At 47.3% G+C, this 15295-nt stretch overlaps 1 protein-coding gene across 2 annotated transcripts; it reads left to right on the top strand.

The window, feature by feature from the left end:
* The first annotated feature begins 1420 nt into the window (after nt 1–1420).
* C5H1orf115 (chromosome 5 C1orf115 homolog) lies at nt 1421–14061 on the top strand. 2 transcript variants are annotated; one of them, XM_044943171.1, is made up of 2 exons: nt 1421–1848; nt 2335–2478. In XM_044943171.1, the coding sequence occupies exons 1-2, from the start codon at nt 1552–1554 to the stop codon at nt 2461–2463; spliced, it is 426 nt and encodes a 141-aa protein (XP_044799106.1). In that variant the 5' UTR covers nt 1421–1551; the 3' UTR covers nt 2464–2478. The 2 variants fall into 2 exon arrangements, with proteins under 2 accessions (XP_044799106.1, XP_006080696.1); XM_006080634.4 differs by lacking the exon at nt 2335–2478 and adding an exon at nt 11605–14061 and having other exon boundaries at nt 1432–1848.
* The last annotated feature ends 1234 nt before the right edge of the window (nt 14062–15295 follow it).

The raw sequence follows: 15295 nt of genomic DNA, 5'->3' as shown, positions 1-15295 counted from the left end.
CCATTTTTCACATAGAAAAGGGACGATTAGAGTCTGTTTTTGTTTATAAATTGATAGTTATCTTAGTAAAGTTACAAATTCATAGATCAAGCTTCCCATAATCTTTTAACCTTCAGTACTGTTTTATTTCATTTACAAACCTAGTAAAATTTAACAGTCACTGTAATGGGTTTTTATCATTCACTTCATTTAATTATCTTAAACATTTTAAGTGACTTTTATAAACTTAATATACGTGATTTTCTTTTCAAGTCCTTCAACTTTGTACAGGACTATGTAACTCATAAATATAGTAAATTAACTTATTTTTATATTCCTTTCAAGTTAAACTTATCAGTCTAAATAAATTATTTGATTTTACAATTTAAGTTGAAATCACAAAACTAATTTTTTATATTCTACTATGTTAAATTATGACTATTTTATATACTTACAGCAGTATATCCAGTTCTTAAACATATCACACATTTTGATAGTATTAAAATATTAATGAAATAATAATACATTGTTTTTATACTTAATGCTAAATTTCCAAGAATTAACAGGTATTCACCTACATAAGAAAGTAAGATATCCCAAACAGATTGAGATGCACAGTAATCTGAGAATGCATGTCTACCAGAGTGATATTCTTGAAAACTGTGATTTTAAAGATTACTTCATATGATGTCATATGCTTGTTGTGCCAGAATTAACTTTTCCAGCCCTGTTGGTTTGCCTCCCTTTTTCACTGGAGTCAGACTGTGATGAACATCATCCACGCACTGCTGTATGTTTCTGAATGTTTCCTTAGCATAGGCACCTGGAAAGTTACAACTGTTTTTCAGAACTCAATAAATATTTTCTGATTGCCTTTCCAACAGCCTATCTCTAGTTTGCATTCCATTGAATACTGTACTATAACCATCATTTTCACCATATCCTCACCACCACTGAATATCACTCAGTCGTGTTGGAGTCTTTGCGACCCCATGGACTGTAGCTCGCCAGGCTCCTCTGTCCATGGGATTTCCCAGGCAGGAATACTGGAGTGGGTTTCCATTTCCTTCTCCAGGGGATCTTCCCGACCCAGGGATCGAACCCAGGTCTCCTGCATTGCAGGCAGACTCTACCGTCTGAGCCACCAGGGAAGCCCACGCATGATCTTTATTACTATCATCTTTTCCATCATCATCACCGTCATCATCATCTCTGCTAGTCTGCACGTGGGAAAAGGAAGTCTCACTAGTTGGGGTTCACTTCTTTCGTTGTAAGTGCGGTTGAACGTGCTTTGCATATTAATTGTCCATTGACCTTTCGAGATATCCCTCACCCAGTGGCTGGGATCCTGGCCATTGGGGCCGACCAGCCGAAGGCCAGGCCCGGTGGAGCCACCGCCATCCCAGGCCCCACGGCCAGGGGGCGCTGCGATGCCAAGTCCTCCCGCCCCGTCCGGTTGGCCCGGCTGGGCTGGGCCCGGTCGCGCTGGGCAGGGGTGGGCGGCGCGCCTGGAGGTGCGGGCTGGGAGTAAAGGTTGGTGTCCCCGACCTCAGCCGGAGGGCCCGCGGCATCATGACGGTGGGAGCCAGGCTCCGAAGCAAGGCGGCGAGCAGCCTCCCGCGCTGTGGGCCCCTGGCCCGGGGGCGAGGGCGGACGGAGGGGGACGAGGAGGCAGCCGCTATCCTGGAGCATCTAGAGAACGGGGCGGAGGCGGCGGAGAGCGAGGCGAGCGCCAGGCGCCCGGAGTCCCGGGGCGCACGGAGGGTGCACCTCGCCGTCCTCCCAGAGCGCTACGAGCCGCTGGAGGAGCAGGTGCCAAGCGAGAAGCCCAAGAAGAGGTACCGGAAGAAGCTGAAGAAGTATGGCAAGGTAGGCATTCCACCGCCCCCAGTGCCCTGGGTCGGGCATCCAGACGTCTGCCAGAGAGCTGGAGTCCGATCCCTACAGCCTGACACTCTCAGCCTCTCTGCCCTGCCCTGCGCCCCTTCTGCTCCCGCGCCCGCCACCGCCCTCCCGCCCCCCGCCATTCTTTCCTGGAGCCCCGAAACGGCTCCGTGAACTGGGCAGTGGGGCGAAAGTGACTGCGGAGAGGGATCGAATTAAACGAGAGGTTTCCCTGCGCACAGTTCCCCGGCTTCCCCCATGCTGGCGGGTGAATAACATTCCCAAGGGTCGATTACCAGGTGGTTCTTGTCCTAGGGGTGTCTTCTCACTCCCCTGTGTAGTCGGGAGGACAGGAATCAGTGCCCCTATTTTACAGATGGGAACACTGAGGAATTAGCGTGTTTTGGTGACTTGTAGAAGACAGCCCAGTTGGAAAGCAAGGAGTTACAACCCAGTTTATCTGTTTTCCAGCAACATCCTCTCAAGGACATCCCACTAGCTGAGAATTGTTGGCGTAGTACTCTTGCCTGGAAAATCCCATGGACGGAGGAGCCTGGTAGGCTGCAGTCCATGGGGTCGCTAGAAGTTGGACACAACTGAGCGGCTTCACTTTCACTTTTCACTTTCATGCATTGGAGAAGGAAATGGCAACCCACTCCAGTGTTCTTGCCTGGGGAATCCCAGGGACGGGGGAGCCTGGTGGGCTGCCGTCTATGGGGTCACACGGAGTCTAACACGACTGAAGCGACTTAGCAGCAGCATTCCCCCTAAATATTCTCAAGGTGATTTCCAGGGCCTGGGAGCGCAACAGTCCCTAAGTATTCACTCGTTGAATCTACTTTTCTTCCAGAGTGTTTCTCTGCAAACATACTGTTACTTGCCTGGGGGTGGGGATGGGGAGGGGGAGAGACAGAGAGAGAATATGAATATGGGATACAATGGCAGTTTCTTTCTCAGAGATCAAAGCCCCAAAGCAGTTCCCAAGTTCTTCTGCCTGTAAACCCTTAAAGCTCCTGCTGCCTCAGGCCCCTGGAGCCGGACAAGGCAACAGGAGCTCACTCTGTCTTGGCCAAAGGGCAGGGGCTCCACCTCATTTTTGTCCCTCCAGTTATCTGTGTCCTCCAGCAATCTCTTATCATACCTGAAACTGACTCGTCTCCACACCTAGCAACTGAGCTTTGTCATCTTCTTTAAAGGTGCGTCAGCAGCTCTGGGACCAGTAAACAAGTAGGCAGTGGTAAAGTATATTAATAAATCTATATTAGTAAAAAGTATAAAATTGGGACTTTCAGGCTTAGAGTCATGCAAGGATGAATCATTCTTTTTCCTTTTTTCCCAGTTGAGCACCAAAAAAATCATTGTTTGCCTCAGTTGGTGAACTGATAAATGTGTGAATCCCAGCTCAGAGGCTGGCTGAGCTGAAGATGCTTTGGGAGTTCTAACAATGTGCCAGACGTTGTGCTGAGCACTAGAGATCTAAAATGGGTATGATGTAGTCGTGCCCTAGCGGAGTCATCCTGGGGAGACGCTGGCATATGGGTCACTGCCCTGGAGCTACATGGAAAGAGCCTGGGCATTTTATCTTCAGGAACAAGGTTGTAAAGTCAAGTTTTTCAGATCAATGGTGACATGGAAACTGGGCACAGAAGGATGAGTCAGGGCTTCACAGGTTAATGATGAGGTACTAGTTCACATTCACTAGCGTGATTATTAGAAAAACAAAGAGAAAATAGCAAGTGTTGGCAAGGAGGTGGAAAATTAGAATTCTTGTGTGTTGCTGGTAGAAATGTAAAATGGGGCAGCTGCTGTGGAAAACAATTTAGCATTTCCTCAAAAAATTAAACACAGAACTAACATATGGCTAGTGTATAAATACACAACAAGGACCTACTGTATAAAGCACAGGGAACTAGAGTCAATATCTTATAATGACCTTTAATGAAAAACAATCCGAAAAGGAATATATATATTGGTGGCACAGTGCTAAAGAATCTGCCTGCCAATGCGAGAGATGAAGGAGACTTGGGTTCGATCCCTGGGTTGGGAAGTTCCCCTGGAGGAGGAAATGGCAACCTGCTCCAGTATTCTTGCCTGGAAAATTCTATGGACAGAGGAGGCTGGCAGGCTACAAGTCCGTGGAGTTACAAAGAGTTGAACACAACTCAGCACGCATGCACCATATGTAATGGTAGTTCCAGTAATTCCACTCCTAGCTGTATACCCAAAAAAGAACTGAAAATAGGTACTCAAAACAGGTATATATGTATATGTGTTCAGAGCAGCATCGCAATAGCCAGAGTGGCAACAACTCAAATGTCCATCAATTGATAAGTGGGTAAACAACATGTAGTACACACATATGGTGGAATATTATTCAGCCATGAAAAGGAATCAAGTACATGCTACAACATGGATAAAACACGGTGCTAGTTGAAAGCAGCCAGACATACAGGGTCACGTATCATGCGTATGATTCCATTTATATAAAATATCCAGAATGGGTAAATCAAGAGAGACAGAAGGCAGATGGTTGCTTGCCAGGGACTGGAGGGAAGGAGAAATGCAGAGCAACTGCTTGCTTAATGTGTATGGCTTTGCCTTTGGGGTTGATGAAAATATTTAGAAGTAGATAGAAGTGGTGGTTGCATACTGTTGTGAATGGGCTCAATGCCACTGAGTTGTTCACTTGACAATGGTTAATTTTTACATTATGTGAATTTCACCTCACCTAAAACAAACAAACAAGAAAGAATTCCACCAGATAGAAAAAGGTTGGGGTACAGGGCAGAGCGCTAGCAGAATCGAGGCAGTGACAGCTTTGCAGGGTCACACGCTGGTTCAGTAGACCAGGAAGCCAGGTGAGGACGCTGTCACGTTAGAGGTGGATGTGCCCTTTCTGCCCTTCAGTTCCCAGGGTGCAAATGAGCCACCCCTCTTTGTTGAAAATCCATGACGTTAGCCAAGGCTCAGCTAGAAATGTTGGGAGGTGACATTTTGCCAGCTTTTGTCACCAGGCAAAATTTTATCTCATGTGGGTCAGGGGAGTAAGAAGAGATCTACAGATAGCTCCATGGAAGGGCGAAGAAAGTTCCTTTCTATCTTTTAGCCACTCAAATCCTTCATGCAGGTGCTTTCCTGCTTCTCTTTTTTGGGAAAAAAAAAATTTATTTTTGGCTGTGTTGGGTCTTTGTTGCTATGCTTGGGCTTCTCTCTAGATTTGGCCAGAAGGAGCTGCTCTCTAGTCATGATCTGAAGCCTTCTCACTGCAGTGACTTCTCTTGTTGCAGAGCATGGGCTCTAAGGCAGTTGGGCTTCAGGAGTTGTGGTGTACTGGTTTATTTACTCTGCAGCATGTGTTATCTTCCTAGACCAGGGATCGAACCGGTTTCCCTTGCATTGCAAGGTGGATTCTTAAGCACTGGACCACCAAGGAAGCCCTCCTGCTTCTATGTACAGAAAGGTGTTTGGCTTTTGTGAACTGTCCTAGGATAGGCCCCCTACCCTCTGCTAACCCATGGTCCTGAGTAAGGTCACCCCAGGGCTGTTCTGGGTCCAGTGTCTGGCAGGAAGCTCTGGGCTCTGAAGGCTGGGTGCCCAAGACTCTTGGTGGTCAGGGGCCCCAGTTGATTTTGAAGTAATAGAATATTCAGATGGAGCCTGGGTTGCTGGGAAAGTGCCCGTTTTTTGAGTGAAGGAGGTGGAAGTACTTCTTTGCTCTTACAGTCTGCTGGGTGCTCCATTGCACACACAATGTGCCATAGCTCTGACTCCTCTTAACGACCTTGGAAAGCCCACAGACTCCCATTATGCAGTGAAGGAAACTGGAGTTTCAGGAAGTTAAGCTGTTTGTTCAAGGCTGCACAGCTTGAGAGAAGCCGAGCTGGGCATCAGGACCCTCTCCTGGCCTCTGCCTATGCGGAAGCAGTTAGGATGGAGGCAGGAGCAGGTTAAGGGCGCCAAACCCCAAACATAGCTTCAAATAGGAGGTCATCTTTCCCAGGCACCTCTGGGAGCCACAGGAAGAGGTGTAGGTTAAAAAAGTTACTAAATTTTGCTAATCAGGCTGCTTGAAGGGAGTTAGGAGAGGGGAAACAGAGGGTGTGGAATGACCTTGAGTTCAAGAAGGTATTGGCCCCACGTCTATGTGGGGTTAGGACATGGGCCTGGAGCCAGACTGCCAGGTACAAGCTGTGCTCAACCTCCTGCTGGTTGTGTGACTTTGGGCTCTGCTCTCCTTTCTGCCTTGGTTTCTCTGTCACATGGGCTGTGGTAAGGAGTGAATGAGTTCATCCACGCAGAGGTCTTAGAATGCACCTGGAATGTGATGACGGTTCTATGACTGCTGTTGACTGTTTTCTAAGAGATGGAGGAGAGGCCTCATAGGACTGGTTCTTTTCTGATTTTGTTTAATGAGCTGTATCTCAGGGGGAAAAAAATCAGCTCCCTGGAGAAGGAAATGGCATCCCACTCCAGTATTCTTGCCTGGAGAATCCCATGGATGGTGGAGCCTGACAGGCTACATACAGTCAGTCCATGGGATCACAAAGAGTTGGATATGACTGAGCGACTAACACTTAGCTGACCAGCCACCTCAGCTTTGTGCCTGGGGTGTGAAGACTGGATTTTATATTCAGGGGAAAAGGACCTTTGTTGAGAACTGGTTTCCTTTTGGAAACTGGACCCCGACATCCTTGGGGATTAGTTGAATTCCCGGGAACCCCTAGAAAAGCCACATTCCCTGTATTAGATTCCCTGTAACAGATTACCACAAATACAGTGATTTAAGACGATACAAACTTGCTTTCCTACAGTTCTGGAGACCAGAAGTCCAAAATCGGCCTTTCTGAGCTTCAGTCGGCAAGCTGATTCCTTCAGGATGCTCCAGGGGAAAACCGTTTCTTTGTTCTTTTCAGGTTCTAGAGGTGCCTCCCTCCCCGCCACCCTGCTCCACGTCCAAGGCCACTGGCATAGCATCTGCAGATCTCTTTCTCTCTGTCCCTTTGCTTCTGTCACTGCATTGCCTTCTCTCTGAGTACTCCAGAATCACTTTTATAAGACTGGCTGTTCTTATTTGGATCCTTACATTAGTAAAGATATAAGAATCCTTATAATGATTGGGCTCCCCTAGATAATCCACAATCCATGGTAGTCCCTCCAATTCAAGATCCTTCATTAACTGACGTCTGCAAAGTCCCTTTTGCCAAATGAGGTGGCCTATACACAGATTCTGGGGATTCGGACTCTCGGAAGAAGGCATTATCCAACCCTCCACACTGTCCTGTGATCCCCCAGGCCCCTCTGCCCGTCTGAGAGATCATTTGGTTTGAAAAAGCTCTATTCAGATCAAAGATTGCAAAATCTGCTCCCTCCAGTGACACTGAATTGGTCGATGGTAACATTTTGCATTTCTTTGCATCACATTTCTCAAGTTCTGTGTTTTGACTATGTTCTAGCTAAATGAGCTATTTTAGTAACATCTTTTTCTCACTGCAAAGATGAAGTGACAAGCAGTTTTTTTAAAATAGCAGGCAGAAGGAAGTGGATGTACAAATACCATAATGTCAAGTTTAATGAAGGCGGTCCATGATTCTAGGTGCTTTGCTTATAAAGGGTGCTCTGGACTGTTAGAGGACAATTTTTGTGGTTATTTCAAACAGGTAAGTAAAATTCTCCCACTGAATCTTATCACACATTTATAGAGATGTATCTTTTAGTAGCATCACCTCTCTACCCCGGACACACACCCTAATGTCCCATTGAGAAGTTAATGACACAGTGTCCCAGGAATCAGTGTCTAAAAATGCCATCAAAATTACCTTCATCTCCCAGAACTCCTCCTTTGGCCTGAGATCAACCAAAGGAAACACTCAGGCCCTTTCTGGATGTGGGGCATACAGTATTGAGCAGGACCTCATTCTGTTATCCCAAGGTCGATGAAAGCCGAAATAAGCCAGAAATCATAAGAAAGTACAGTCTTAAGAAACTTCCCTCAACAGACAACAAAATATCTTAGATTTTAAAATTACTACCACAAACCTAAACTACTATAAAGTAAAAAGAAGCAGAGGTTATTTTCCAGTACTGCCGGATTTGGTGCCAGGCACTGTTCTAGTGGGCTTTGCTCGTAAAGAACCCGCCTGCCAATGCAAGAGATAAGGGTTCAATCTCTGGGTAGGAAAAATCTCCTGAAGAAGGAAATGGCTACCCACTCCAGTATTCTTGTCTGGGAAATCACATGAACAGAGAAGCTTGGTGGGCTGTAGTCCATGGGGGTCTCAAAAGAGTCAGACACAACTTAGCAACTGAAAAAACTGTTCTAAGTACTTTCCTTGCATAAACCCATTTAATCCTCTTTACCCAGTGAGGTGGTTACCAAATATTATATAGGTGAAGACAGTGAGGCCAAGGAAAGTTAAGTAAGTGACGGGGGTGGACTTTATGCCCAGGCTACAAGCAACTGCAAGGTTACATCTGCCTTCATGAAAGAAGGGAAGTGTATGTGGGAGTGAAGGACACAGACCCTGAGATGAGATTTCTTTGGGACTGAAGTTCAGCTCTGCCTCTTACCAGCTGTATAATCACAAATAAACTTAACTCCTTGGTGCTCCCTTCTTGTTGAAGCCTAATAACCAAAGGCCTCTAGGAACACACGAGTAGCCAGTCGAAGTTAGATTTGTCTATTTGTTGCAGCAAGGAAGAGTGTTTGCCAGAGGAATCATGAGTCCTCAAAAAGCAGAGACCTCAAATAGAGAGGTAAATATCTGAGTAGGAGCCAAAGATATAAATTTGGAATTTATCAGCATACAGGAAATACTCAAAGTCATTGGAAATGGATGACATCACCTGTGGAGAAATTCTAGGCCAAAACATGTTTTAAAATAAAAAATAAGGAACAGTACTGAAGAATAACATTTTAAAGTTTGATTGAAGGAATAATCCAGTGAAGAAACCTGAGGAGGGCCATTAAAAATAGAACAAAATAATGCCATTTGCAGCAACATGTGTGGACGTAGAGATCATCATACTAAGAGAAATAAGTCAGAGTCAAACATCATATGATGCCACTTATATGTGGGCCTTCCCTTGTGGCTCAGCTGGTAAAGAATCCGCCTGCAATTCAGGAGACCTGGGTTCAATCCCTGGGTTGGGAACATCCCCTGTAGAAGGGAAAGGCTACCCACTCCAGTATTCTGGTCTGGAGAATTCCATGGACTGTGTAATCCATGGGGTTGCAAAGAGTCAGACACGACTGAGCAACTTTCACTTTCATATGTGGAAACCAAAAAAAAAAAGAGAGATAACAAATGAACTTACTTACAAAACAGAAATAAACTCACAGACATAGAAAACAAGCTTATGGTTACCAGAGGGGGAGGAGGGATAAGTTAGAAATTTTGAATTAGCCTATACACTACTGTACATAAAACAGATAAATAACAAGAACCTACCCTATAACACAGGGAACCATATTCAGTATCTTATAATGACCTATAATGGAAAAAATCTGAAAAAGTCTCTATCTATCTATATAGATGGATATATAATATATCCTTTTTACAATGTTTCAGACATACAGCAAATGATCCTGTCATATATATATATACATATACATATATGTGTGTATATATATATTACCTGGAGAATCCCCATGGACAGAAGAGCCTGGCAGACTACAGTCCATGGGGTCGCAAAGAATTGGACACAACTGAGTGACTAAGCACAGCACACACATATACAGATATATTTACCCTACTCCAGTACTCTTGCCTGGAAAATCCCATGGGTGGAGGAGCCTGGTGGACTGCAGTCCATGGGGTCATGAAGAGTCAGACACGACTGAGCGACTTCACTTTCACTTTTCACTTTCATGCATTGGAGAAGGAAATGGCAACCCACTCCAGTGTTTTTGCCTGGAGAATCCCAGGGACGGGGAAGCCTGGTGGGCTGCTGTCTATGGGGTCGCACAGAGTCAGACATGACTGAAGTGACTTAGCAGCAGCAGCAGCTGTATATCTGAAACACTGTAAATCAACTATACTTCAATTTAAAAAATGTTAAAAAATAGAAAAGAAAGCTAAAGAAGGGCTTCGTGTGAGGTAAGGGAAAAATCTAAATGACTGTTTCATGAAGTATCCAAAGCGGCCAAGAGTCAGGAGGAAGACAGAAAGGTGCTCATTGGCTCAGACAACGTGGTGGTGTCAGATGGCCATGGCCAATCCGTCCTGGATGGGTCAGAGTAGAGGACGAAAGAATAAGGAGTGGGGATGTAGAGGCAGTGTGTGCAGATGACTCTTTCCATTGGTTTGGCGTGACGTGGGCAGGACCTAGAGAAGGCCGTGGAGTTAAGGGGACAGCTAAGCATATGTGTGAGCTAAGGGGGGGGGGGTGATCCAATGGGGAGGAAGAGGGTGATGATGTTGGAGAGGAGAAAGCTGGGGGGAAGGGGAAGAGGGTACCAAAAGCAAGTGGCAAGGGAATGGCCGTAGGGGTACTTTTCCCCCTGGGACATGGCTAGGTGGGAGGAGAAGTCAGGGCAGGTGTAGACAGTGGTAGAGCATGACTGGGTTCCCCAATGACTTCTGAGACTTTCAGTGAGAGATAAAGTGGGATCATCTAATGAGGGTATGGACACAGTGTGTGTTCGTGTGTGCTGGGGGCTTGTGGAGAAAGGAAGACGTAAGAAATCCTATCTGGGAGAGAGGGACAGTCAGCCTACTGGACCAACGGACCAGGCTGGTCAGGCAGTGTTGGTGTCAGAGTGAGGCTTGCAATTGTGATCAGGGATTTTAAGTGCTCATTGGAGCTGGAAGCATTGAGGACGGACAGACGAGATGTATGATGGCATCCAGGTCACCTCCACAAATGCCGTCGTCATGGAGACAGAAGTTGGGGGTGGGGAGAGAAAGGGGGGGCAGCAGCACTGTCAGTATTAGCTGGTGGTGGTGGTCTTCATTCCTTTGTTGCGACTGCATTTGAATCCCTTGGTACCCTCTGACCGGCACCAAGCCTTCAAGACAAGGAAGAGGAAGAATGGATACCAAGAAAGTAAGGCCCAGCCCTTACCATTAAGGAGTGTAGAATTGTATCAGGAACCCCAAACCATGGGCACAACAATGACAGAGCTGCAGGAGACTTTAGAGACACAAAATGTGGATCAGACGGGGCGTGTCCTGGGCTGAGACGGAGGACTGGGTGGGCTTTCAGCTCAGGTGAATGAAGGAAGACTTGACCCAGCCCTCCTCCGATCCAGTAACAGAGGAGAGTAGGCTTTGTTTCAAATAATACAACACTATTGGTTTGGTTTAAAATTTTACAAATATTTATTTGGTTGTGCCAGGTCTTAGTCGTGACATGTGAGATCTAGTTCCCTGACCAGGGATTAAACCCAGGCCTCCAGCACTGGGAGCATGGAGTCCTGCCACTGGACCACTAGGGAAGTCCCCTCGTTTGGTTTTAGAACTAGCAGCTTCACGGTTGTCTCCAAGAAGATCTTTGAATTACCTGGAAACTTGTGGGGCTGGAAAGCCCTTGTCAAGGTGCTGAGGTCTGTTCTGATCCCCCGCATGTTCTTCCGATGGGGTTCCATGTGGGGTGCCAGAGAGGTGGGAAATTGCTGACTTGCTCGTTTGCCCTGGGAAAGTGAGGCGAGATGATTCTGTATGTATGGCACCATTATGCATGAAAGATCACAAAGTTGCCTCATCTAACCCTTTGCTTTTCTCCTCTGTTCCTAAAAAATAGAACGTTGGGAAGGTTATCACCAAAGGATGCCGCTACATCGTGCTCGGCCTGCAGGGATTCGCCGCCGCCTACTCTGCCCCATTCGGCGTGGCCACCAGCGTGGTGTCGTTCGTCCGCTAGTGGGAGCTGCCTGGGTGGACCCTGCAAAAATAATCGGAAGCCTCTGTTCTGGGAACAGTCCGAACCCAGGAGCATTTCAGACTTGAACCCACAGAATACTCGGAAGAGAAAAAAACTGTCTTGGTTGAATTGGATGAATGTCATGGATGAGTCATCCCCATCCATCTGCTGAGCGTCCATATCTCTCGGACACAGGTGGCTCTAGTGGACAATCCTGCAGAGAATTAGGCTGAGGTCAGGTTTGGGATTAGCAAGAGTTTGCTAAAACCGGAGCTCCCATGAAAGATGGCAGGGGGTGGCTGAGAGGCAAACACTTGACCGGAGCCAGTGCTCTGGGTGGGCAGCAGAGTGGTGAATAGGGATGAGGTGGGAGGTGGGGGATTTTGATTTGGAGTGAGCCAATTTGCTCGATTCTGGAAAGTTCTCAGGCTGACAGAGCTCCCAGCCTGTGCCTGCCTCGGTTCTGAGGGTACCCAAGGAACTGTTTGTTCCTAAAGTCATCCCCCCATCTCCTTTCTGCACTCCTTTGCCACCAGAAGTTTAATTACAGGCTTGAGAAGAAGGAGGAAAGAAAAATCTCTTTGAAGGCACCAATGCTTTGAAAACCATGTTGACACTGTGTCATGACTGTTTCAAGTAGATGAAAGCTTGTCACTTCCGCCTTCTCTGACATGAGTGTGGTGATGGGGGAAGGAGGATCAGCAAGTTCAAGTGTGGGTGGTTTGAGGGAGGGAGGGCTCCTAACGGCGGCCAGGCCCAGTCCAGCCCATTCCAGCCTGGCCGCATGTGGGGCTGGCCAGAGCCACCTGCAGGCAGATAGCCAGCTGAGGTCATGGGCTTCCTGACCCAGCTGCCAGGTACCATCAGCCCCATCATCCTTGGCATCAAACCGACAGCGGGTGCTCTGTCTTGAGAGAAAAACACCTAGAAAGGAAGTGTATGATTTAGAAAAGGAACCAGAAAGTAGGAGAAGGTATGAAGGAAGCAGGAGGATGCTGGATGAGAGAAGTGGAAGCACGGGGACCAGCTCTGGGTTATCAGTGTTGAAAAGTCTTAGGCTCTGGATGTGGGCGAGGGGAGGCTAGGTGGTCAGCCAGTGCCACGCTGATGCTTCCAGACCCTCTGAGGCCCGTGAGCTCACACTGGCTGCCCTTGGAGTAGACTTTCCTCTCCTGTGCTGCCCAATTTGACATCATCTCAGCTGGATTCAAAAAGTTGGGGTAGGTGAGAGTCCTCGGCCTGGAGGATGATCTGTGGACTGCCACTGAGTCATTGGATAGGGAGGTGCCCACTGCCAACCCCCACAACACGCCCCTGTTCTGACCTGGTTTCCAGAATAATAATTTCCAGTTCGAAATAGGTATTATGAACCAGACTGCAGGTTCGGTGATGACACCTACTTGTTGCCCTGTGAAGTTTTCCTGGGGAATGAAGGCTCAGTTGCTCACGCTTCACCCGTCAAACCTAGCCAGGAAGTGGAGAAGGTTGGAAGACAGACAGATGGACAGAAAGAGGAATGAGTGGAGGGGAGAGTGTTGTAGCTATGAAGCTAGATTCTGCTTCACGTCCTGGAGGCTCATCATTGAAGGTGAGCTGGGACCTAATTCCTGCATCATTCATATTTGTGAGGAAAAGAGAATAGAAATGGCCCTGTGTTAGCACCAACAGCACATTTTCACACATGTAAGATAATTATAGCATGCCCGGCCACACTGGGGGTCAGGGAAAAGGAGACATCAGTGGAAAGAAAAGCAGAGCTTCGTTTAGTGGGAAAGAGAGTCAGGACTGCTGATCATAGGAAAGGCAGAGGGGGGAAGGAGCCTGCGTGGGTTGGGAGCACGCCTTCCTGGTGGCCCAGCACTGCAGACTTGACCCAGAGAACCCTGTTGAGTTTCTCGGGGGACCTCGAGTGTGACCTGGGAGGGACAAGAGCGGCCAAGGCCCATCCAAGGGCGAGCTTCCCACCCCAGCCCCAAGACAGAGACACTGTAAGGCCAAACACATTTGGCCCCTACGTTTTGGAATTCTGGTTAAGAATTAACCCAGAAATTACAAAAGTCGAAACTTCCCAGGACCATCCCTGTGAAGGTCTGTGCACAGAAAATGAACCGTTCTAAACACTCAGCTGAGTTGTCATTTCCTCCAAGACAGGGTACCCATGCTGCAGTTTACCTTTCTGCCTTTTCTTTCTCTTCAGTTTTTTTTTTTTTTAATATCAGCATCCACACTCTACTAAAAATTGAATTTTAGAGCTTTCCCTTTACATGATTGACCAAGAGGCTTCTTTTGTATGTTTTCTTCATCATAGTCTGTAAATAAAAGACCTGATTTGTCTAATGTTTCTATGTGTGAAATTTTTCTCCTCCACCCCAGAGAGTGAGGGATACCTCCCTGGGGCCCCCAGCAGGAGCCCAAGGCTTCTCCCCAAGACCAAGGGAAGGGATAGGGACCCTGACTCCCTGGACACAAGGTCGGGGGGAGTGAGTTCTCCAGAAGCTCAGTAGAAGAGGTGTCTATGTAGGAGCCTCAGCTCATGTGTTGGTTAAAAATGATTTCCAGAACCTCCGATTTGGATTTAGAGAGTCTAGAGTGGGGCCAGGAATCTGCATTTTCTACCACAGTCTAGAAGATTCTGAAGTAGTCACTGACCTGCCTGAACTGGGAGATGCTGGTGCCAGGGACAGCTGCAGGTTGCATGGGCCAGTGGGCTCCAAAATGGAACCTGGGGTCAGCCAGGTGTCAGTGCTTGATGAGCCCATGAAGCATGCATACTCATTCAGCCCTACCGGAGCATCCGAACAAGCTGTCATTACCCATCCAGACAGGGTAGGGGCCACGCATGTCAACCCACCCTGAGGCTTAGGACAAAGCAGAAGCCAGATCCCTGAGGTCCTCTGTTGCCTTGGAATCACCCACACTGGCCCCTTGCCCACCACTTGTGTTTTGTCGGAGAAGCTCCAACTGGTGTCTGACCAAGAAGCGCCCGGAAGCAGGATTTGAACTCACACCTCCCTGTGCATTCACCAATATTCCTGGTCATGCAGTGCCCTCAGCAGAAAGTGGTTGTGGGGCTGGGAAGCCCTCAGTGCAATTTTAGATTCAGGCAGCTGCTGTGACAGGTTTTGCACCTATCATGCCTCCCCCATCCTTCTACAAGAGCAGAGATGAACTGAATTTAACTTTGTGATGCCATCATCCCCCAAAATGTTGTGAAACGGTTATAGATGTTCCTGTAAGTTTATTTCATCATGCCATGCCCTCCTCCAGGGGATCTTCCCGACCCAGGGATTCAAACCAGTGTCTCCTGCAGCTCCCACATTGCAGGTGGATTCTTTATTGCTGAGACACCGGGAAAGCCCAATACAAATTATACACAGAATTAAAACAAATGCCCTCAGCATCCTTGTATAGGCTGCATCTGAGAGGCTCCATGATTTTGCCAAAAGCCTAGATGGTTCCTGAATAAGAGAAGCTCAAACTCCCTGACCACTCATGGTGGAAATGGGGAAAAATTAATAATGCGTGGCCCAACAATCCCACTACTGGGCATATAGCCTGAGAAAATCATAAT

Source organism: Bubalus bubalis, chromosome 5, assembly GCF_019923935.1.
Source record: "Bubalus bubalis isolate 160015118507 breed Murrah chromosome 5, NDDB_SH_1, whole genome shotgun sequence".
In the NCBI taxonomy this organism is placed as follows: domain Eukaryota; kingdom Metazoa; phylum Chordata; class Mammalia; order Artiodactyla; family Bovidae; genus Bubalus; species Bubalus bubalis.
This window is presented reverse-complemented; position numbering and strand designations above follow the sequence as displayed.